Raw genomic sequence first — 24,773 nt, 5'->3', positions numbered from 1 at the left:
GGATTCGCCCTTGGCAAGCGGGAGTTCGCCAAAAGTGGCAGTTATCCCAGGGCCCCTTAAAGCGCGACCTTCTCTTCGGTGATCTTCTGGATCCTCTCCTCACGGAGACCACAGACAAGAAGAAGGTTTTGGGCCCAACCACAAAAAAGGTTACTAAAACGCAGTCCTTTCGTCGCCCAGGGCGCCAGCAAGATCAAGCGGCTTCCTATCAGAGATCTCCAGGTCAGTATTCCCCCCGCTTTCGTTCCCAAGGTAGGAACTCCAGGGGTAGGGGTTTTCGTTTCCAAAGGGGAGCTGCCTCTAACAGGGCTTCAAAAAAACCTAGATGGTAACCTTTCCTCCATTCCCATAGGGGGTCGCCTAGCTCATTTCGCTGCAAATTGGCGTCTCACCTCCAAGGACCCTTGGGTCATTGACACTGTTCAATCAGGCCTTCTTTTAGAATTTATTTCTCCTCCCCCTAAACGTTTTATTTCCTGCCCTTCGCCCAGGTCATCCTCAGATTGTAACCGTATGGAGGAGGCCATTTCTCATCTATTGTCCATTAGAGCCATTCAGCCGGTCCCTTCCGGTCAGAAGGGCCTAGGTTTTTACTCCATCCTATTTATGGTTCCAAAGTCCTCCGGAGGTTGGAGAGCCATTTTGGATTTAAAGAAACTAAACCTATTCATCAAATATAGGAAGTTTAAAATGCACTCCTTGTCTTCTATTTTGGCCGCCATTCACTCGGGAGATTTCATGGTCTCCTTAGACCTCACTGAGGCCTACCTTCACATTCCTATAGCCAAATGCCACAGAAAATTTTTACGTTTTTCCTTTCAAGGCAGGCATTTCCAGTATAGGGCGATGCCATTTGGCCTTTCCTCGGCCCCTCGGGTCTTCACAAAGCTCTTGGGGTCCTTGGCGGCCTATATCCGGGCGTCTCCCATCCACATTTTATGTTATCTTGATGATATTTTAATTCATGGGAACTCCCTAGAGAGAGTGAAATCAGACCTTTCTGTCACCATGTCAGTCCTTCAGGACCATGGGTTTTCCATCAACTTTGAAAAAAGTCACCTCCAACCTTCCACTTCCATTCCTCACCTGGGAGCCATTATTGATTCAAAATCTTCCCAGGTTTTTCTCTCTCCCGAGAGAAAACTCAGTATAGTGGAGTTAATTTCTAACATTTTATCTAATCCTTCAGTATCCATAGTTACTCTATCTTCTCTTTTGGGGAAGATGGTGTCATGCATAGGCATCATTCCCTGGGCTCGCCTTCATGCTAGGGAACTCCAGTGGCTTCTGTTGCCTTTTCAGAGATCGGGGCACAGCAACTCAAATCGACGCATTGTCATCCCACTGAGTGTTCGCAGATCCTTCAAGTGGTGGAAGTCTCCGGCCATGGACAGAGGATCCCCGTTCAGGTGCCCGGATCAATTTGTCATCACCACAGATGCCAGTCTATCGGGATGGGGCGCCCACGCCCAGGGGATGATAGCCCAGGGCACGTGGTCCCCGGAGGAAGCTTCCAGGCCAATAAATTGGCTAGAGTTAAGAGCCGTCTCCCTGGCTCTGAAGCATTTCTCTCCTCGCATCCCCAACCGGCACGTTCTCATTCTCACCGACAACATTGCCACAAAAAGCCATATCTGCAGGCAAGGGGGCACGAGATCCAAGGCTCTCATGAGGGAGGCCCTCAAGCTGGGCCTTTGGGCGGAAAAACATCTCCAGTCGCTCCTAGCCGATCACATCTCGGGCAGTCTCAACATCCAGGCGGATTGGCTATCCCGAGCAACGATAGACCCAGGAGAGTGGAACCTCCATCAAGACCTGTTCCATCAAATCACCCTCAGATTCGGCCTACCAGTCCTGGATCTCTTCGCGACCAATGCGAACGCCCAACTCCCTCGCTTCTATTCCAGATTTCCATCCCCGGGAGCGGAAGCGATCAATGCCCTCCGGAGTCCATGGCCTCCAGGCCTACTCTATGCATTTCCTCCGATTCCAATCCTCCCGGACGTGATTCACAAGGTCCTCACCGAGAGGGCCCGAGTAATCTTAATCGCCCCTCATTGGCCCCGCCGGCCCTGGTTCGCAGATCTCCAACAGCTGTCCGTCCAGGACCCTTGGCGACTCCCCGTTTCGGGGGATATGCTGCGGCAGGGGGCCTCTTTCCATCCAGACCCGGAGTGGTTCCACCTCACCGCCTGGCTGTTATCAGGAGAGATTTAGAGCTGCGTGGGCATGACCCTGAGTCAGTGGAGGTCATTCTAAAGGCCAGAAGGGGCTCGACCAACCGAATCTACGACCACACGTGGTCCAAGTTTCACCAGTGGTGTCTTCAGGAAGGTCTCTCCCCTCTGTGCATCCCCATACACAGAATTATTTCCTTCCTTATGCAAGGTTTCCATAAAGGACTCTCTACCAGCACCCTCCGGCGTCATCTGGCAGCCATTTCATCTGTCCTAGGGGGCCCCCGCAGACAGCCTCTCCGATCCTTCCCTGAAATTCAGGAATTCCTCAAGGGCATAGCCAACCTCAGACCTTCCAAGGTCCACAGGTATCCATCCTGGGATTTGCCACGGGTTCTCCACTCCCTCACGCAGGCACCATACGAACCCCTAAAATCGGCGTCCCTCAGGTACCTATCCTTTAAGGTAGCTTTTCTGGTGGCTATTACCTCTGCCCGACGCATTTCGGAGCTGGCTGCCCTTTCAATCAGGCAGGACCTTTGCCAATTCCATCAGGACAAGGTAGTCTTGCGACTGGACCCCACCTTCTTACCCAAGGTCAGTTCCATGTTCCACAGATCTCAGGATATTGTCCTACCTTCCTTCTGCCTCCAACGAGACCATCCCTTGGCAATTAGATGGCACACCCTGGATCTCACCAGAGCGCTGAGAATATATATCCAACGCACAGGACCCTTTCGGAGGTCAGAAGCACTTTTTGTAGCCTATCATCCCAGAGTCATGGGGGCCAAAGTGTCTTCAACAGTAATAGGCCGTTGGATCAGAGGGACTATATCTAAGGCCTATGAGTCGGCCTCCCTCTCAGTTCCAAGGAACATCACTGCGCATTCCACCAGGAGCGCAGCCACCTCGGCCGCTTGGGCGACTCAAGCCCCGTTGGAGGAGGTCTGCAAAGCAGCCACTTGGGCCTCGCCAAATTCCTTCATCAGGCACTACAAAATTGACTCTTACGCTTCAGCGGACGCTGCCTTCGGCAGAAGGGTACTCCAATCCGTTATCTCACACGATAGCAAGCTAATCCCACCCTAGGGACCTTCTATTGGGTATGTCCCATGTGACTGCTGGACCCGCTCCTTCAGTACGGAGAATAGGCGTTGATTGCTTACCTGAACGCCTCTTCTCGTACGGTGAGCGGGTACAGCAGTCACTTCCCGCCCTTGTATGTGTCTTCTTTACCTTTCTATCTCTTTCTTCCTCTAACAATGAGAGTTGAACACTACAGAGCTTCACAACTGAGCCTAGTCTATGGATTCGCGAATTCTGGGGAAGGGGCGGATCCGGCAAGCTTTTTTAATACTAGGCTCAGTTCCACCGGATTGGACATGAGCAACCCATGTGACTGCTGTACCCGCTCACCGTACGAGAAGAGGCGTTCAGGTAAGCAATCAACGCCTATTTTCAGGTCTGCCACTTCTGCAGCATCTGAATGGACATGCGGTTTACATTTGGACACTTGACAGTTGAGTCACATTTCTGACGGTTGGGGGGGGGGGGCGGTGGCCCCAGATCACACAATTCCCTTTTGCAACCTTCTTGAGAAGCCAAATCTGTGGAGGAAGCCAGATTTTCACCGTGCAGCCAGCTTATTCATTTTAACAGCTGCTGCAATTCGCTTAGCGAACACGGCAAGAAAAGCCGTTAACATGGGTCCAAATTCAACTGGGGAAAACATCTCTCTTAGCGACAGAAATTTTGGGGGGCTCCGTTGTCGTAAGCTGAGGACTGCCTATATAGGAAGAATATTAAAAAGAGAGAGAAAGAAAACGTCATTTTTGTTTACCTCGAGTTTTCTCACCCCTGAGCTCATGAAGCTTACGTATTCGTATCATATGTCTGCATTTCAAAATGCAGAACACACGTGTTTTGCTGTGTCACCGGCCTCTTTTCAGTGCTGTGACCTGTCACATGATGGACTTTTTATTTTTAAAACCCTATGCCTGTTTGTTAGCTCAGATTTCCATTCCGAAGTCGGAACTGCAGTTTAGTCCGAAGCTTGTGGCTGATAATGGGGTTTTCAAAATCAGCATTATTTGGGGGAAACAAACCTCACATTGATCGGGGGAAGCTAACGAGCTGAGGCTGAGGTTCCGGGTTCTACAGGAAGTGGGTCTTTCGACGCATACATCCAAATCCTCTGTGGGCAATGTGCGTTAGGTGAGTTTTCCAAAGCTGTTGCTCTCTCTCCTTCCCCCCCATCTGTGTTTACATTTTAAAAGTGGAACGCCTGTGTTTAGTGCCCATCGAAAACCTGCAGTTGGGTTTTTCTTTTCTTTTGTTTTTTGTTAGGGCTACAAATTGGAGTAAGAACAGAGTAATTCTCTGCTTTGCTTGTTGGGTGGTATTGTAACATTGCTCTCTGCTCTCTTCTTGAGTTGTGTCAGTAACAGCTGTCCCGGCGCTGAATCTTTTGGGGAAGGCTGTCGGCGAACAATGATAAAAAGGCCAAATCTGAGAAACTTGCGTTTTACTGAATAGAATAGAATTTTTTATTGGCCAAGTGTGATTGGACACACGAGGAATCTGTCTTTGGTGCAGATGCTGTCAGTGTACATAAAATAAAATATGCATTTGTCAAGAATCATGAGGTACAACACTTCATGATTGTCATAGGGGTCAAACAAGCAATCACGAAACAATATTAATAAAAATCTAAAGGATACAAGCAATAAGTTAGTTATAAGTGGGAGGAGATGGGTGATAGGAATGATGCGAAAAACTAATAGTAATAATAATACAGCCTTAGTGAATAGTTTGACAATGCTGAGGGAATTATTTGTTTAGCAGAGTGCTGGTGTTTGGGAAAAAACTGTTCTTGTGTCTAGTTGTCTTGGTGTGCAGTGCTCTGTAGCGACATTTTGAGGGTAGGAGTTGAAGCAGTTCATGTCCAGGATGCGAGGGGTCAGTAAATATTTTCATGGCCCTCTTTTTGACTCGTGCAGTATCCAGGTCCTCAATGGAAGGCAGGTTGGCAGCAATTGTTTATTCTGCAGTTCTGATTTCTGAACAAGGTGATGCTTGGATCCCTTCCTGGGTTGGCAATCGCCTTCTTGAGTCTTCCTCTCTGGATCTTGGAAACCTAGTTTATTAATCCAGGTTTGGCCTGTGGAGGTGCCGCCACAAGGGAGGTTTGTAGATGGACCTGATTCGCATGGCGCTTTAGAAAGCTTTTAGTGTACAGGTGATCCTCAATGACCACAAAAATTATATTGCTAAGTGAGAAATTCGTTAAGCGAGTTTGGTCTCTTCCATTTTATGGCTTTCCTTTGCGGTTAATTCTGGTGGTTCAGCAAAACTGGTTTCTTCGCTTGTCAGAAGGCCGCAAATGGAGATTGCATGACTCCCCGGGGACCTTGCGCTCGTCATAAATCCCGAGTCATTTGTCAAGCATCCGAATGTAAATCACATGACCCTGAGGTGGCTGCGACAGCCATAAGTGTGAAAAATGATTGCAAGTCACATTGTTTCAGTGCTGTGGTCCCTTCAGACGGTCACTTAGTGAACTGTTGCTGAGAATTTTAATCCCCATAACTCGAGGAGGTATGGGAAAGAGAATACCACAAACTTTGTTGTGGGTTAATTTTGTGGTGTCCCTGGCCATTTGTTCTTCTTCTGAGACAGAGCAGTCATCTGCAGCTGTGGGAAACATTTGTCTTCCGCTTGGTTTCTATTATGAACCTTGGTGACGCAACGGTTAGAGTGCAGTACTGCAGGCTACTTCTGTTGACTGCTGGATGCCTGCAATTTGGTAGTTTGAACCCTGCCCACTGTCAGCAGTTCGATCCTGATTGGCTCAAGATTGATTCAGCTTTCCATCCTTCCAAGGTGGGTCAAATGAGGACCCAGATTGTTGGGGGGCAAGAGGCTGACTCGGTAAGTCGCTTAGAGAGGGCTGTGAAGGACTGAAGCGGTATATAAGTCTAAGTCCCGGGGGGCACAGTCATTAAAATGCAGTATTGCAGGCTAATTCTGCCCACTGCCAACAATTTGATCCTAACTGGTTTAAGGTTGACTCCGCCTTCAGTCTTTCCAAGGTTGGTCAAATGAGGACCCAGATTGTTGGGGGGCAAGAGGATGGCTCTGTAAGCCACTTACGAGAGGGCTGTAAAGCATTGTGAAACGGTATATAAGTGTGTGCTACTGCCCTTCCTTCCTCTCCCTCCCTCCCTTTTTTGTGGTTAGAATGCAGTATTGCAGGCTAACCCTGCCCACTGTCAGCAGTTTGATCCTGATTGGCTCAAGATTCACTCACCCATCCTTCCAAGGTGGGTCAAATGGGGACCCAGATTGTTGAGGGCAAGAGACTGACTCTGTAAGCCGCTTAGAGAGGGCTGTAAAGGACTGTGAAGCTGTATATAAGTCTTAAGTGCTATTCGTATTAACAGCCATGGGGGCACAGTCGTTAGAATGCAGTATTGCAGGCTAATTCTGCCCACTGCCAGCAATTAGATCCTGACTGGTTCAGGGTTGACTCAGCCTTCCATCCTTCCGAGGTCGGTAAAATGAGGACCCAGATTGTTGGGTCAACTACTGTCAACTACTTAGAGAGGGTTGCAAAGCACTGTGAAGCGCTATACAAGTCTTAAGTGCTATTTCAATTTCTATTATGCTTTTAGCCAGGGATCCCCAAACTTGGCAACTTTACAATTTGTGGACTTCAACTCCCAGAATTCTCCAGCCAGCATAGCTACCCAAAGCAATTTAAAAATGCTGGCTGGAGAATTCTGGGAGTTGAAGTCCACAAGTCTTAAAGTTGCCAAGTCTGGAGACCTCTGCTTTTATCTTTGAGGCTTCTCCCAAGTCCATAAGCTGAAAGGACAACTTTTGATATTCGGATAGAAAACCTTGGTGCTTTTGAAAAAGATTGAATGTACCTTCCCTCATGTAGTGTTTTTTTCCTGGCTCACTGCTTACCTAGAGCCCGATCAAAGAACAGTGTGTTGCTGTATAGCCTCTTGTGTCATTCCCAAAAATGTGTAGCCTGCAGAATCTCCTCTGAAACCCTGGTTAGTGAATCCCAAGCATCTTTGAAAAAGGAGATTAGCATCTTACCAAGCAAGCAGAGAAAATTCCCTACAATTTGATAGTTGATTCTTTCCTGAAACCGCAATTTGGGGAGGGGGTATTTTTCTAAGACTTTGAAAAAAAAAATTCCTCCTGCACTTACCTGCATTTCAGAGGGCCTACTCTGGATTGTGACAGTACTTTTAATAGTTTATCTGGGGCAGAGGATTTAAATGGCATCTTATTAAATTAATTCTAGTTCCCAGAACTGTGAGGAGCCCAAAAGGACAGTTAGTGAAAAACACCAATGAGGAAATGCACGTTCCGTTTCCATGCCCTTGGCAGAACATGTTAGGCGAGTGGAATGGAAGTGACTGTGCAACCTCACAAATACATGCTAGTTTTCCTCTTCCCGTGGGTTGTGGTTTTCTTGTTATCCTGTTATACTCTGCTGCCTTGCAATAACCATTGTTCTGGCTCTTGTGTGAATGTCCCAGTTCAAGGCATTTTGATTTAAGAGGCCGACTTCATTAGAAGAAAAGGAGTTCGTTTGTGGAAAATATACTTTCCTTTCAATTTTGTGGGTTGTTATTCCCCCCCTTTTTTTTTCTTCCTTAACTTCTTGTTTTGCAGAATCCCCCGGGGTCCTGTACAGCAGCCCCTGGAGGATCGGATCTTCACTCCCACCGTCTCGGCTGTGTACAGCACGGTAAGGAGAACATGCAAGCAGCTTTTGCCATGAGCTTTTTTGGGTGTGTGGGTGGGATGCTCTTATGAGAGACAGGAGCCTCATCTTCCTTCTGCAGAGAATGGGCAGTAATAGTTTTAGTAATAGGACTCCTCCTGGACGATTCCCTTCATGTAAAACTGCGAATCAGAAAATACGCTTGTAAACATTTTGCAAAACCTAACCCTAACGACAACAGGAGAGTAATTCAAAATTGGGCTCCTGTCTGTAGATGAAGTGATTTGAAACATCCTCTTCACCCAGCTTTCTGACCTACAATCTTTAGAGAGCAATGCTTGGTTCAAACAACCTCTTTTCAGCTCCCTCTCGTGTTGGATGTGTTGCAGAATTGGATTCTTTGGGATCGAATAAGAATCATCTATGAAAAAGATACAGTCAGTTTGGGGGATCAGTCCAGGTTGGAAGAAGATCAGTGGGAGGCTACCTAGGAAAGGAAGAGCCAGAGGAGAAAGGATTCCCTAACTTCGTCTTTGAACCCAGAGTCCTCTTGGGACAGGCTTCCAAGCATGGGAAAAATCCTCCAGTTACGGCGAGTTCCTGCTTGCAGGAAGAGTCCGTTCCCACCTAGAAGACAAATAGGAAGGCTGTTCCAGCCACGATCCTTTTTCTGCGAGAGATGTGGGTCAGGAGACCAATCCATTTTGCTATGAGCCATTGCAGAGCCTGGGGAAACGCTGCATTTTAAAGAAGTATATCAGCATCAGGGTAAACAAGCTGGCTGGGTAGGAATAAGTGTGATTGGCATCATTTGTTTTTCAATTACAGTATTTTTCAGAGTATAAGATGCACCTTAGTTTTGGGGGAGGAAAACAAGGGGGGAAAATACTACTTCTGCCTCCCAGCAAACATGATATACACCAGTGATGGCAAACTTTTTTTTCCTCGGGTGCCGAAAGAGCATGGGTGTGGGCTATTGCTCATGCGCGAGTGCCCATACCCCTAATTCAATGCCCGGGGAGGGTGAAAACAGCTTCTCCCATTCCCCCTGGGAGGCTCTCTGGAGTCCAGGAACAGCCTGTTTCCCAACTTCTGGTGGACCCAATAGGCTTGTGTTTCGCCCTCCCTAGGTTCCAAAGGCTTCCTTGGAGCCGGGGGAGGGTAAAAATGCCCTCCCCCACCCCCCTGGAGGCTCTCTGGAAGTCAAAAACGCCCTCCCAAGGCATTTTGCGAGCCACAAATAACTGGCTGGCACACACATGCATGTTGGAGCTGAGCTAGAGCAACAGCTTGTGTGCCAGCAGATATGGCTCCGTGTACCACCTGTGGCACCCGTACCATAGGTTCGCCATCACTGATATACACTATTTGCTGTGTATTTCTGTGCGTGTCTGCCTGGCCCATAGAAATAACAAAGAATTGAAGAAATGTACATTATGGCAGTATATTAATGCCAGAAAGTTTTCTTAAATGTAGTCACACTAACTCTTCCCAATTATTTAAATAGACCTACTCCAAATATGTCTAAGTCAGGGTTTAACTCAGCTGTAATAGGATACTGTTATATTTCAGATTATTCTTGTGCAGATGCTGTTAAAATTGATGTGGCTTTCTTAAAATATACATCATTCTCTGCTATCTAAAAGAAGATACAATAGCACTGAGCCTCTTCAGATCAAGTATTTATTTTAAAAAGCTTCTTCATTTTGTTAAGTTATCTAGAACAATAATAAAGCAATCTTTAAAAAAATAAGTCTAATTATTTGAACATTCTACAGATATTTGTTATTGACTTACCTCCTTGCATCTACTTTCAACAGCTGATTATCACAAGAAAATAAAATTCTGCCTCTCCCTCCCAGCAATTTGCCTCCTTGCAGTTTTAGTTTCACTTTCATTTTAGCTGGTGGCCTGCCTGCAGCCTCAATCAGCTGCTGGTCAGGATGCCAATAATCATTTGCTTGTGCTAATCAGGCTCTGCACTGTTTGCTGTAAGGAGATCAATTACTGGGCGGCAGAGACCAAAGGATGGGGGTGGCTGGGTGGGGCTACATTCGGTGTAGACGCACCCAGGTTTTCACCCTCTTTGTCAGTAAAAAGGTGTGTCTTATACTCTGAAAAATACGGTAATACAGTGGTACCTCAAGATACGAACCCCTCGTCTTACGAACAACCCGAGATACGAACCCGGGGTTCAGAAAAATTTTGCCTCTTCTTACGAACTGTTTTCGTTTTACGAACGCCAAACCCGAACTTCCGGGAGGCTGCTGGGAAGCCCCCCGGCTGTTTTAAAAGGTGACAGCCGGGGGCGGGGCTTCCCAGCGGCCTCCCGAACGGCGAACCCGGAAGTTCGGCAAAAGTTCGGGTTCGGGAGGCCGCTGGGAAGTCGCTGTCACCTTTTAAAACAGCTGGGGGGCTTCCCAAAGCCGAACGCCAAACCCGAACTTCCGGGTTTGGCGTTGGGAGGTCCGCCGCCCGGCTGTCACCTTTTAAAACAGCCGGGAGGCTTCTCGGCGGCCTCCCGAACGCCGAACCCGGAAGTTTGGGTTTGGCATTCGGTGTTTGGGAGGCCGCTGAGAAGCCCCCGGGCTGTTTTAAAAGGTGACAGCCGGGCGGCAGCATTTTTTTGTGGGGGTTTTTTTGTTGTTGCACGGATTAATTGACTTTACATTGTTTCCTATGGGAAACAATGTTTCGTTTTACGAACCTTTCGTCTTACGAACCTCCCCGGGAACCAATTAGGTTCGTAAGACGAGGTATGACTGTACTTTCCCTAGAGTAGAATAGGTGAAACTGCTGATGGGAAAGTGTGTGGAATTTTTTTTAAAAAATCAGTAGAACTTTCCTCGTGTCTTTGTGTCCAGAAGGTTGTTTGAAAGTTCACCTTGAGACTCACCTTCCCATTTATTTGCAGGGAAGGGTGGAATTGTCTTGTAGGTAGTACTCATTGGTTTGCCGTTTTCACTATTAGCCAGTATTTCCCAAATGGAAGACTTACTTTATTAGAAAAGTGAATTAAACATAATAGCATTTAACCTTAAAATTAAACTAAATTAACTAAGCATTTAAATTAAACATTTAAAAGGCCCTTTGCTCTCTTCCTTGCAGAGACAAAGTAAATGATCAACGTTGATAATTTTGAGAACAGAATGCAGCCCGGAACTGCATCCTGTTAGGGGAAGGTGTTGCATAGAAATGAGAAGGGGCAGGGGAGAAATGACACACATAATGTGTATACTATTCCCTTCCTGTTCACATGTGGTACAAACCAATATCTCCAGAGACTGCCCTGCCTCCCACTGGGATAGCCTAAAAGGCGGAGCCAGACCAGGGCTGTTGGGGAAGATGGGCTGTGGTGGGGGCTCCCGATAATTGTGCGGCCTCTCCCAGGAAGGGCAGCTCCTTCGAGCTCAACACCCCCACCCCCCCCAGGCTGCCAAGGGAAGAAAGAGCCAGCTTTCTACCACCGAAGGATTGATCAAAGAAGATGGTAATCTGGCTCTTGCCACTTTTGAGCCCCGCTTTGCTTTGCTGCCTTTGAAGCCAAGATGTTCATTAGATGGCAGACAGGTTGAGGTCCCCCGTCTTTGGTATCTTAAGCCTTGGGTTTTGATCACGGATCAACTCCGTGTTAGCCAAGATTGGTGCCGGGAGTCCCTTTCTCTGGGTTTTTCTTTCGAGGGTTTGTCCATTTACTCACTTTTTTGCAGGCGTGGCCCACCCAGGCTTCCGAGAGGGGCTCGACCTTCCTCTCCCACTCACGTGGATTGGCCTCGTCCAAACCCACGTGGTCCAGGGGGTCCTGGGTGGCTTCTCTTCCTTTGTGAAGAAGAGACCAAGTGGCATCAAAAGGGACGGGGAGGATCCCTCCAAGCCTTTTCTGTCTACAGGAGAGATTCTTTAGTTTTCCTCTGTCGGGTGAAAGCAATCCATTAAGGATGTGGATCCTCTTTTCCTTCCTAGGATCAAAAACGGGACCCCGGGAATCTCTGGAGTCAGATCCACTAACATAAATCAGCGGGGTGGTTTTTCCAGCTCCGGTGAGCACAAGCGATGGGTGTGCCCATGGCCAGAGGTGCTTGCTCTGTGGAGACCAACTCCCGCTGTGGTTTTACTAACAGCTTATCTCCTCGCAGGTTACGCAGGTGGCAAGGCAGCCAGGCCCTCCTGCCCCCTCCCATTACTCTGCTCATGAAATAAACAAGGGGCATCCAGCCCTTGCCGCCACACCCCCAGGACATGCCTCCTCCCCTGGTCTCACTCAGGTAAGATCGGCGGCGGCTTCTCGTTCGGGGATCTGAGTTTGCCTCCTCAAAGTTGGAGGGAATGTCAGGCTGGGCGCAGGAGGAATCCAGGGCGATGCTCTTCTCGAATGGCCAGGGTCGGATGCAAGGAAAGACACCCCACCCACCCACCCACCCATGGACCATGTCTGGATGGCTCAGGGCTCACACTCATCGCCACCCACCCACCCAAAAAACCCATGATTCATTCGAGGTTTCCTTTGGGCTAACAGATGGTGGTTTGATCCCCTCTCTCTATGCCCCTCGTTTCCTTTTCTTGTCAGATGCCATTCTCCCCCCCGCAAAGAACAACATAGAGAGGAATGGTTGCAGCGGTAGCGCCTTGAAAAGCAGCCGCCGCAGCCATGACAGCAGCTTACAGTAAACCGAGGCCTGCTGGAAACCAGAGACTGAGCAGGCACGGCTGCTGGTTCAGGATGGCTCGTCTTGGAACACAGATCCCCCCTCGGATGGGTTTAGCAGCTCTGGTCTGTTGAGCTGGAGTTTGGGCCCCGAGGATTCAGCGGATGTCACGCAGGCACAAGATGGCCTTCATCTCCCACCGTGGCCATGGCTCACGGGGGATGCCTTTTTGGGGGGGGGGGGGGGCGCAGGAAGGATGCTTAACTTCTTAATCCAGCAGCGGTGGGCCACTAGGACAGATTAATAAATGGACATTTTTTAAAAAAGAAAGAAGGTAGTTTAGTCTTGTGCCACTTAAAGTGAGCAGTGGAAGCTCCTGAGACCGTCCCGGACTGGCCGCTGTGTCAAACTAGAGTCCCTCCTTGACTGTGTTTGCCACCACCCCCTCTCTTGGGGCAGCTCCTGATGTCCTTCAAGAAAGCCCCCCCCCCCTTCCCCACATGTAGCTCCTGGGAAAATTGCATGACCCTCTCTTGAGCTGCTTTCTTGAGGGGGGGCGTTCCCCATTAATTTCGTTTCTCCTGACATTCATCTGAACCAAGTGGCTGGTTGGAAAGAGGAGTCAATTTGCTTGGCTCCTGCCCTTCCACTGAATTTTAATCTGAGGTGGAGGGGCGCCCTCTCCCCCTATGCAGCCTGCCCCGTTCGTCTGTAAGGGGCGCTCCTTGTTCCTTGATCCAAATAATGGTTAATCTTGCCTTCCTCTCCTCTCCTCTACTCCTTCCCTTCATGTGTTAGGCCTCTGAAGTTCCTGCTCGCCCTACATTTGTGGGGGTCAGCTCAAGAGTGGGACATTGGGTCACATTGCTTTCATTCTAGGATACTTTCCTAAATGTGCCAGAGAAATTTACAGGTAGTCCTCGAGTTACAAACACAGTTGAGCCCCAAAATTACATTGCTACCATGTTTCCCTGAAAATAAGGCCCTGTCTTATATTTTTTTGAACCCTGAAACCAGCACTTGGCCATACTGCCATGCTCTCAAAACCCCGATTGGGCTTATCAGAGGATGTCTTACTTTGGGGGAAACGGGGTGAGTGAGACGTCTGTTAAGTGAATCGCTGCAGTTCACAAGTTCAATTAACCCGCTTGTTAAATGAGCCTGGCTTCCCTGTCGACTTGGCTTTGTCAGAAGGGGATCATGTGACCTGAGAGCAGGGTACGGCAACGGTCATAATCCATGAAGCGGTTTGCCCAGCCTCTGAACGTTGATCCCATGACCATGGGGGTGGGGGAGGCTGAAAAAAGTAGAAAATGTGAAAGAAAACGTTCCTCTTTGAGTCACATTTTGCAACACCGTTGTAACTTGGAATGGTTGCTAAATGAATGGTTGTAAGTCGAGGACTACCTGTACATGCTTTTATTGGCATTAAAAGTCAGTGCTGTGCCTGTTCGGTTGCAGATGCTTTGGCGAGCCGATTCCAGGAAGGTGTCTGAGCCCCTGGTCTCAGTCAACTGATGGGGGTCTCTTCCCCCTTTTGCCTTTTCTCTGGGGAGGGTGTTTGATATGCTCTGTCCAAAAGATGGCCTGTCTCAACGTGTTTAATTGCCCCTTTCCTACTACACCCACATGCAGCCACGGCTCGAGAACAAGCGGATGGCTTCTTGGAGAAAAGGGTTTGTGTGCTGCCAATAGGGGCTTTAGGAAATGGCCCTTGCCCCCAGCAGTTTAGAGTAGAAGAGGGTTATTGGGGATCCCAAGGAAAGCCGGTGGATAAATACCTGTGCCCCCTCCCCCCCGGCCGTGGTTTGATGTTTGTTAATGTATGCACAAAGTAACGGTTGAATAACAAGGACATGCACATGGAAACATTTATGAGAACAGTTATGAATAATTTTTCAGCCCCACGCACCAATTTGAGTTAAAGTTTACTTTAAGAAACAGCACAATCTGATGAACAGTCCAGGTCATACACGGAATAGCCAGAATAACAATCCAAAGAATTTCCAAATAGAAAGTCTTCTTTCCAGTTGTTTGTGTCAGTGAACAAAGATACCAAGGCATAAACACAGCTTAGATACAACAGAGAATAGAATGTCATAGAAAGCATATCAGAGAGAGAGCGCTATGATCTCTAGCTCCCTCTTATGGCAACCTGTAACATAACCAATCGGAAATAGCATAGAGTTAAAACTACATACATCAACACAGTTAAACTTACAGGCATCCGTTGTTGGTTTATATATTGCCACCAACCCAACTGATTGGACCAGAGTCCTAACAATGTTAACTAGAAAGTTGCCAGCTCTGTGCTGGGATCATTCCCAGGCTGAGGAGGAGAAGAAGGACCATCCTGGAAAGCTGAATTTGCTCTTTGTGCTTAATAGTTGGAGAGATGGAGAAGGAGAGCCCCTTTCTCAGGGCCTGCAGCACCCCCACCCCCGAGATCCTGCAAAGCAATTGGAGAGAGGAAGATGCACCTCCCCTGTTGCCCATTTTCCTTCTGCCCCTCTTGCTCTCTTTCCCTCTCTCTCTCTGTCTCTCTGCCCCCTGTCGCTTTCCTCCTCTCTCATTTACTCACTCACTCTCTCTCTCACTCTGTCACTCTCTTTCACTCTCGCTCCAGCAGCCAGGAGGGAGGAGGGACAGAAGCTTTCCACCCCACCCAAGAGCCAGCAGTCTTTTTGAAGATCCAAGGGAACTGGTGCAAAGGATTCTGGGATGTGGGATGGTGAGTCACAAGAGGAAAAAAGAAAAAAAAAGATCCAGTGATGCTCACTGGACCAAGCCTGGTCTCGGATTTTGTCGTGTCGACACGCACGGCCCCCTCCTGCAGATCCGTGTGTGGGCCAGGGGACTCTGCGCAGAGGTTCGTGCAGGCCGTGTAACTTTGGCTATGGAGGACAGGTCGGCCTTTGGGGCTGGGAGGTATCCGTGGAATTTTGGCTGTGTTACTGCTCAGCCTTGGGAAGCTTAAGATCCAAGGTGCTCCCATGAAATTCTGAGCAGGGTGGTGATGTTTCTTTCCTCCGCAGAAGGAAGCTGCTTGTTGCGTTTCCCTGGCCTTGGCAGTAACTGTCGAGGCGGGAACGGTTTGTTCTTTAGGCCCGGTGGGTTCTCCATTGCTCCTGCTGGCCTCGGTTCTGAGCTCCCCAAATGGGGAACTTAGAAGGTGAAGAATCGTTTAGCTGCACCTTTGGGGACTGGGCAGGGAAAGGAGTTGATGGTGCAAACCAGACCTCATTTGCTGCCCAGAAAGGAAGATAAGAAAATCAGCCACCTGGTCTAAGAAATGGCTTAGAAGAATTCAGTCGTACCGGTCTTCTACGCACACCCAAGGGCCCCGTTCTTTGCAGCCTTTTTTCCATTTTTGGGAGATCTCCGAGGAAGGGGAGAAGGAAAAATCTCCTCCTCGTTGTTCGTCCCATTTCCGCAGTTCCAGAAAATACAGCGGACTTCCTCCGTCCCTGTTTGGGCTTGTGGTCCAGTTGGTGGCATGAATGTGTTGGCAGACGGAAAGCTGCTTTTCTCGGTTGTCACGATCCGTGGGTTGGGGATGCCTGCTTGTTTTCAAGTCTGTTTCCAAATCTAGAAACCCTGGGAAGGGATGGTCCCATCTCGAGCCGTTTTGGGTTTCATCTGCCTTTTCAAAGCTGCCACGGGACTTTGCGTATAAAGTAACAGGAAAAACGCTTGCATCATTTGAGGAGGGAAGGTCTGGCGGCTAATCGGGAACTGGAAGGACCAGCAAAGGAGGTGCTTGGTAACTGGGGATTTCAAGCTTCTGGATAAATAAGCCCACCCTCCAAATCTTCTTTGGCCTGGCTTTCCACAGAAATCTGGCACCTTATTTGCATGCTTGTCAGGCTCTGTACTTTTGTCTGTGTTCCCTCATTAAAGAAAAAAAAGAGCCATTGAGATGTAAGCTTCACTAATTACTTTAAATCAGAGTTAGGGGGAAGTGCAGTCATGTCCCCCCCGCCCTCCCATCCATCCGTGCCCCCCTAATATAACTAGTGCTTCCATCATTTGCTTGCAATCATATTTTATCTAAAATGTTGTAGTCTCAGCAGGCTTCCATGGGTAAAAAGTGGGATCAAAGCCCAGAGTTAATTTGTCCTGCTAGGCTTAAGACAAGCCCAATTCAGATTCTTCTCCACTCCTTCCACCCTCAATTGGTGGAGATTTTTCAGGGAGTCCTGACCAAAGTTCAGGAACCTCTGTCTAAATGGGTTAATTTAACACAAGTAATCCTCTTCAGCCTCCTCAAAATATTTTGCTTGTAATTTAGAAATCCCCAGCTTGATTTCGTTCATAATGTGGTTGAAAAGGGTTAAATGTCTCCTCCAAAAGAGAGAAAGATTTCTCCAGGGGAGCCTGAGTCCCATCCTCCTGGGATTCCCAGCCCTTGGGAAGCATTCAGAGGGCTGTAGGTTCACCTTCCGGTATCTGCTGCAGTATTCTCATGTCCCCGGGATTCTCCAAAAAGTCACATTTGTCGAGATTTGGTTCGGCTTTTATCACTGAAGGATATAGAAAAAGGTTTTCCTTTCCATAAATAGCTATTGGAGCTCTTGATAGGGAGAAAGGAGAGGCTTCCAGGAACTTTAGTGCCATGGCATTGTCCCAGAGAGGGGGCGATGGCTGGTCTTTGAGCGAGCCGTTTTGGCAGCAGCTCGGCCCAACTGTGCGAAACCTTTGCAAATTGAGCCATTTCAGTGGCGAGGATCACTGAAAGATGCCAGGCACGGTTTGGGAACTTCCTGCATTCATGGACAGCGTAATTTAATCCCAAGAGAGGTGAATGGGGGCTTCAGGCCTGAACTCTTGAGGGGATGATTTGGTGGCCCTGCTTGTGAGTCAGTCAAGATATTGTGAGGAGGATGAGCCACAGTGCCGCAGTGGTTAGAATGAGGTACTGCAGGATAACTCTGCCCACTGTCAGGAGTTCGATCCTCAATGGCTCAAGGTTGACTCAGCCTTCAGTCCTTCCGAGGTTAGTAAAATGAGGATCTAGATTGTTGGGGGCCAGAGGCTCACTCTGTCAACTACTTAGAGAGGGCTGTGAAACACTATGAAAGCAGTATAGGTCTTACTGCTATTGTGGGGCCTAATTGGCAGGGCCTCCTGGCACCTAGAGTGTGGGCATTTCCATTACGTTGGTGCTGTTGAGATTTGGAAACGAAAGAGCTGCCTGTGACTCAGCATTTTGTAACACACACACACACACACAGACAGAGTGATGCAACAGAGTTATGTCTGTTGTTTATTTCCAGCCCAGCTAGGAGTGTGGAGATCTTGTTGCACAGTAGGCCTAGTGGGTATCAACCAGTTTGGCAAGCCGATAAAAATAGTTCTTGCTCTTTGGCTGACTTGAGCGGACAGACTAAGAGAGAGGGCCAGAGGAGGGCTCCGTGGCGAGAAAATTCCTGGGAAGCTGAAGCATGGGGGGGGGGGTTTCCTTTCGTGAGCTCCCAACACTCAGGTGCTACAAGTTTCTTTTTTTTGCAACCCTGACTTCCTGTCCTGTTGCTGTTTTTGATGAGCGCTTTGCAAACGAGGAGAGTCAAATTGAGGAACGTTTCAAAGAGCCTGCAACCTTCAGGGTTGCTGCTCCAGGGTATGAGCAAGCCAGGGTTAGCTGCTTCGGCCTGCTGCCTGCTTTTGAGACCTGACCAGAGAAGAGCAGACTAAGAGAGATTGAGGGTTTTCTTCCTGCCTTCTTCCCTTGAGTAGCACAGGGCTCTGCTTTAGTTGACCCCCTAGTTTAAACGGAGGATTTCCTGCCCACTCCTGATGGCACAGCTAAATTGGCTTCTGCTTTCAGGGGAAAGAGACGCCAACTCAGTCAAATTGGTCCCTGCCTCTAGATGTATCTTACCGCTTGTTGGTATAGTCAAGGCAAAGCAGGATCAGATGGGCATTTGGGTTTATTGAGTAGTCTACAAAGAATGGTATGATGGTTAATTGCTTCGTGGGTAGAATGCAGCGAAGGACTGCTGTCTTTGAGGTGACTGGTGTATCGTCCGAGGCCATTGCAGGTGCGCAGGCACCCAGTGGGTGCGCATATGTCAGGTGGTGTGAAATTTGGCTTCTGCGCATGCGTAGCAAGGAAAATCTTGTGTGATTTTGGCAATTTTTGCCAATATTTTTGCTTCTGCGCATGCACAGAAGCAAAAAAACCAGTGACAATCACTGAAATCTCGCGAGCCTCTTCACACAAGATTTCACTTGCTGTGCATGTGCAAAAGCCAAATCTCGCATGGGTGCGCACGTCGGGAAACCGCAGCTGCAAGCGCATCCCGAAAATCGCTATCGGAGCGTGGCAACTGATCGTTCCGGTAGCAGCCCATCACTAGCAGGATGACTCAGGATAAGAGACGCTGCCTCATCCTCAGGTGTGACAGAATTTGAGTCTCTGCAGATATGAAACATGTAGGCACATTTTACCCATCATCGGTTCTTGCTCTCGTTGACCTAGGTTCTCCTGGAAGAGTTGACTCTCGGTTCCGTTTGTCTGCTTGATGTGCTTGTGGGGTGGGGAAACGACTGTCCTCTTGCCCCACCTAAGATTCCTCTCCTCTTTATGTCGAATGTGGCGTCAGGACGTGTGGCTTTAAACGGGGAGGCAGGCCAGAAAGCCAACCCAGGGACGATAAGGCAAAAAGGGGCCAGCGAGTCATCTCCGTCTGCCTGGAAGACTCTGCGGGAAGAGCAGTTTTCAGGAAACTCAGCCCGCCCAGGGTGGGGTTGGAATTCAGGGATTGCAAGACCCCCTTCCTTTACTGCTTTCAGACGGAACCATCTCTGTCCTTTCGTTGCCCAGACTCTCTTGGAACCGGGGAGAGAGGCCTGGGCATTCGGGAAGCGGATAGGTGCCCGTCAAAGAGACCTCGTGGGGAGGGGTGGAAGGAAATATCGGCGCCATCCCTTTGCCAATGTTTCTTTTCTCTTTTCTGCGGCAGGCTCCATACCCCGCGGGACAGAACGCAGCGCCTACCACTCTGGTCTACCCCCAGGCCCCTCAGGCGATGAGCACGCAGCCTCAGACCCGCTCTCCGGTAAGAAGACAGCCCTTCTCGGCTCAGCATGGCGTGTCAGTCCAACGGAGGCCCGGCCTCTTCTCTCCCCCACTAGCAGCGGAGTCCCTGCTTCACGGTTCTTTGGGAGGAGGGGGAAGAGGACCCAAGACTGAGCTCCTCGGAGCAAGCTCCTCTTCTCCAGGCTCCGTGCACTTCTGCCCCCGTCTCTTGTGATAAGTGTTGTCACGCTGCAGTGTAAATGCAACACCCTCTTCCCCCCCCCCCACCTCCTACTCCCCGCTTCCCCCGGATGAATTCTTGCTCGGCACCTTTAGGATTTTTGCAAACTGGTGTGGTGCTTGGTGCCATCGCCCTGCCCCACGTCCTGGTGACCCTTGGCCATTTTGCACCTGTTCAAAAACGGCGGCTAGCTTGTTGTGATACAGATGGAAGCTTGTCCGTCCTCTGCCCTTCCCCGTCACCACCTCACCTACCTACCTACCCACCTGTGGGGCTGTGAGACGGAGGAGTGGAGAAGCTCTGTGCCCTTTTGCTTCCGGCTGCCTGCTCTGGCTTTGAGGGAGGGGAACCCTGCAGCTAGTGCTTCCTTAAGCCAGCCCCTCCTGCACTGACCCCCCCCCCCAAGTTTTGAGAACAATTTTGGAGGACTTGTTAGAAGCGAGTAAAGGAAGGTTCAGTGCCTAGAGGAAAGAAAGGGGTGAACCTGCCTCAGGAGCGCCTCTCTAAATTAGTTCTCTTGACAGCCCGGCAGAGCAGTGCCCATCCCTTCTCTTGGCCCCTGGAAGCGGAGGAAAGTTTTGGAACAGAGTCCGGTTTACAGGTCCTTGGCGGGAAGAGGCTGGATAAAATACTACCTTGTAAGCAATATGACAAACTGTACTCCTTCGTGCAGACAGTCGGTCCGTGCCCATGGCACTGCTTCCATTCTGTCGCCCTCCCCACTCCCTTTTTTGGTTTTTTTTTTTACTTTAAATATCCTCCCTCATTGTTGACTGATCTACAGAAAAGCCCTGATCTTTTTTTTTTTTGGGGGGGGGGGGTTTAAAAAAACATCAGCTCGGGTTGGCTGCCCTGACGCATGGCAGGCTCAGGCCCATTACTCTCAGGCAGGGAGACCTGGATGGAGACAGGACTGCCAACTCAAACTAGTTGCCCCGAAGGAAAAGCCCAAAAGCCTGACGGCGTTTTTTTTCCCTAACCCTGACTGGGTGGGGAGGGGGTCCTGGACTTTGGATCGCACCGATTGAGGCAAATTGGCAACCTACTCTCGGATCGACAGCCCCTCAAAACGCAGATCCCGGGAGAAGATAACAGGGTAGAAGCTGCCTCTGAAAAGTTGTCAGCCATTTTTCTGTGGTCGTGAACAATTCCCTCCCCCTTAAAATACTACCCTGTGTGCAATTATTCTCCCCATCTGTTGCCTCTCATTTGCCACCCCATGACTAAAACTGCTCACGTAACATTTCATTCTCCCCTTTCCCTGTGCAAGTCCAAAACAAATGCAATTTTGGCTGCTATCCGATCCCTCTTGCATTCTGTTCTGGGTTTGGTTGCATTGGTTTCTCACCCATCCCACCTGCCCAAAATCCCACCCCGTCCCTGGGTGGTGCTCGGGTGGGCGGCAGAGATAGGACTCTACCAGAAGGTCAGGTGCTACGCTCCGGTAGCGATTTTCGGGATTCACACACGGCTGCGTGTTCCTGACGTGCGCACGCTTGCAAGAGATTTGGCTTCTGTGCATGAGCAGCAAGCGAAATCTCGTGTGAAGATGCTTGCGTGAATGAGATTTTGGCAGGTTTAGCTGATTTTTTGCTTCTGGCGAAAATCAACAAAATCTCACTTACTCACATGCTGAGAAGCCAACTCTCGCGCCAATTGGCACGTCCGTGACGGCCTGGGGGTCGCACTGGTAGTGCCGAAGACAGCAGTCCTTCGCTGGCGTGCGGGGCCACAACAGGTGGCCTTGTGTCCATTGCCCTGCAGGGTTAAACGAAGGGCAGCAGCACGACTTCTTTCCAAGGGCTGCCCATGTACCCCCATTTCTTTCGGCCTTCGAGACGTGTGGGCAGCTGTGATGCCTCCCGACTACATTGTCTCGCCACATGTGCCAGCTCCCATGAGGCAGAAGGGGAGGACTGACCTGCCAGTTTGTATGAGCCACGGTGGAGCGAGTGATTAGAGTGACTTCTGCTGACTGCTGGCTGCCTGCAGTTCAGCAGTTCAAATCTACCAGGCTCCAGGTTGACTCAGCCTTCCATCCTTCTGAGGTGGGTCAAATGAGGACCCAGATGGTTGCAGGGCAAGAGGCTGACTCTGCAAACCGCTTCTTAGAGAGGGCTGTAAAAGCCCTGTGAAGCGGTAATATAAGTCTTAAGTGCTATTGCTATTTTATGGCAATTTGACCGGAGTTGCCAAACCACTCAGCTGGGGCAGTGAAAAGTAGTTCCCAATTGTGGGGCTTTCCTTAAGCTTTGGAATCCCCTTCCCAACCACACTCTATCCAGTAGGCGACACTGGGAGCCCAGTTGTTTCTCCCACCCCATCCCACCCCATGCCCAGGAAATGAACCTTTGAAATCTCTCTGAGCCACCCTTGACTACAGTTTGTTCTGTTGCTTACAGCTCCCTCTGGAGGAAGATGTGTGCAGTAGCTGACAGCAGCTGGCAGGACAATAGGCTAGGTTGTTTCTTTCCCCTAAAGTTGTTTTGAGCGCTCTTTGCGTAGCTTAACATCTTCAAGGTTTCCCAGAAGGCTTTGCAAAGGGGGCCGGGTGGCGGGATGGGGCACGTTTCTGCCCTGCGTTTCACTGGAAGAGCAGCTGAGGCCCTTCCTGGCGGATGTGGCCGGGTCTGAGGGCTGGAGAAGGCTTGTTTTGCATGGGGGGGGGGGGCAGGGGGGGGGCAAGAGTCCTGTTTGCTGAATGGAAGGCTGGCCCTCATCTCCTCCAGCCCTGGGGGCTTCAGAGCGCCCCCGCCAGGAAGAGACATTGGATCACAAAAGGGGCTTGTTGCCCTTGTTGCCTGTCTTGTCCTCTCTTTTTTTCAACACACTCACCTTCGGTCTCCTGGATAGGATTTTTTTTCCCCGGCAGGGGCAAATAAAATGATTGTTGCCGTTTTTGTTCGCATTTCCACAAGCCAGAGAGGGAATAGGAGGAGACCTCTTTTTCTCCTGAGATTGTCCTGTCTGCAGTTACTGTGAATTTATTTCAAATACAGTGGTACCTCTAACTACAAACGCCTCTACTTACGAACTTTTCTAGATAAGAACCAGGTGTTCAAGATTTTTTTGCCTCTTCTCAAGAACAATTTTTCACTTAGAAACCCCAGCCTCCCAAACTGTAACTGGAAAAGGAAGGGAGAAGCCCCCATGGGGCCTCTCTAGGAATCTCCTGGAAGGAAACAGGGCTGGAAAAGGCAGGGAGAAGCCCCTCTAGGAATCTCCTGGGAGGAAACAGGGCCTCCACCCTCCCTGTGGTTTCCCCAGTTGCACGCATTATTTGCTTTTACATTGATTCCTATGGGAAAAATTGCTTCTTCTTACAAACTTTTCTATTTAAGAACCTGGTCACGGAACAAATTAAGTTCGTAAATAAGTACCACTGTATTCCCTAGTCCGCAACAGGGCAGAACGGTGAAAAAGAGTGCAAAAAAAATAAAATAAAAACGGGGTGGGTGAGGACGGAGAAGGAAATCATGACCGTCAATCCCCACCCCCATCCCACGGCTCTCCCTGGTGCTTTCTGCTGAGATGGTGCTGGAGAGGATGCCTGTGGCTCCTGATGAAAGCTGGTCACTCTTTGGATGGACGGCCGCTGACCGAGAGTCCGGACTGTTAAATCTGAATCTCGGGGCAGGGCATGGCAGGCCTTTTCTTGCCTCCTTTCTCCTTCCTCCACGTTCAGCTCCCAGCTGCTGCTTAGCCTGACTGCCCCCATGCACTAGTGGGGTGGGCTTTCCCAGGGCTGCAACTCCCTGTCCTGGCCACAGGTTCACCCACCGGGTGCGTGTGTGGTGGGAGGGGGTGTCCGCTGGGGTCATCCGTGCCCCTCCCTCCTATGTGTGCTGCAGCTGTGCTTCTGTTGTAGTGCTCTTTTATTTCCTCATCTCATTTATCCATACCCCCACCCCACCCCCCACCCTTGGGTTTCATTTGCATACAGTGTGACGTTTTGGCCTTTTTGTGGTGTTTCTGACTCTGTGCCTTCCCTTTTTTTGTGTGTTTTTGTTTCTCCCGCTTCTTCAGTTTGCAGCCGGGCCTCGACCTACCCACCACCAGGTACGGTACCCTTCTTGACCCCCCCACCCTCCCTCCCTCTTTCTCCCTCTGCTGCAGATTGCTTGGGGGAGGGGGAGGGGGGTCATTTTGGCTGGCTGGCCCTCCTGCTAATTCTCAAGGGTGCTCTTTGAGAAGCGCCTTAACCTCAGTCTCTGCGCCTCCCCTTTCTAAAAGCTACTAATTCTGTTGTTTTCCTGGACAACCCCCTAATGGCCCTCTTCCACATGTCCTAAAGAGAGGGTGGTCTCAGTAATCTTTGGTGCTTACTAGAACCTTTGAGAGGATGGTGGAGGTCTCAGTCTGTGGAGTGGGAAGACTTGACCCCCTACCCCAACCTATGTTTCCTACCGTGTTTCCCCAAAATAATAAGCCCTCCCTGGAAATATTTCACCGCATGCACAGCCAGTCATAGAAACATAGAAGATTGACGGCAGAAAAAGACCTCCTGGTCCATCTAGTCTGCCCTTATACTATTTCCTGTATTTTATCTTAGGATGGATCTATGTTTATCCCAGACATGTTTACATTCAGTTGCTGTGGATTCCCGCCATTTCCTTCAGAAATCATGTAAGACGACAGGAGGAGCCTCATCTTGCTCCATGTGCCCCAAAATAATAAGACCTCCCCAAAAATAAGGCCAAGCGTTTATTTCGGGATTCAAAAAAATATAACACAGGGTCTTCTTTTTGGGGAATCGCAGTAGCAAGCTGCTCTTCTGTTCCTTCCCATTGTGTAAGTTCAGGATACAGATTGGGGTGGGTGGTGGGTAGGGTGGGTGGTGGGTGGGGAGATGATTGTGTCTAGTAGAGAAGAGCTCGGTGCTGCTGAATTGCAGTCAGGCAAGCAGGGCCCTAGTCTCACGGAACAGAGACCGGCAAACCTG

General features: G+C 49.5%; 1 protein-coding gene across 9 annotated transcripts in view; it reads left to right on the top strand.

The window, feature by feature from the left end:
• Window positions 1–24,773, top strand: part of EIF4G3 (eukaryotic translation initiation factor 4 gamma 3) — a 104,076-nt gene that overhangs the window by 16,158 nt on the left and 63,145 nt on the right. For 3 of the 9 annotated variants that reach the window (XM_070759375.1, XM_070759372.1, XM_070759374.1), the window contains exons 2-6: window positions 7,872–7,947; window positions 12,060–12,188; window positions 15,196–15,300; window positions 19,535–19,630; window positions 23,858–23,890. In XM_070759375.1, coding sequence (XP_070615476.1) covers window positions 7,872–7,947; window positions 12,060–12,188; window positions 15,196–15,300; window positions 19,535–19,630; window positions 23,858–23,890 — 439 coding nt within the window. Of the gene's footprint in view, window positions 1–7,871; window positions 7,948–12,059; window positions 12,189–15,195; window positions 15,301–19,534; window positions 19,631–20,408; window positions 20,470–23,857; window positions 23,891–24,773 lie in introns of those variants that run through there. The other 6 variants (XM_070759378.1, XM_070759376.1, XM_070759371.1 and 3 more) reach the window with 5 other exon arrangements.

The sequence above is a fragment of the Erythrolamprus reginae genome, chromosome 8 (assembly GCF_031021105.1).
Source record: "Erythrolamprus reginae isolate rEryReg1 chromosome 8, rEryReg1.hap1, whole genome shotgun sequence".
NCBI lineage: Eukaryota > Metazoa > Chordata > Lepidosauria > Squamata > Dipsadidae > Erythrolamprus > Erythrolamprus reginae.
The sequence above is the reverse complement of the archived record's forward strand: the minus strand, read 5'-3'. Positions and strand labels throughout refer to the sequence as shown.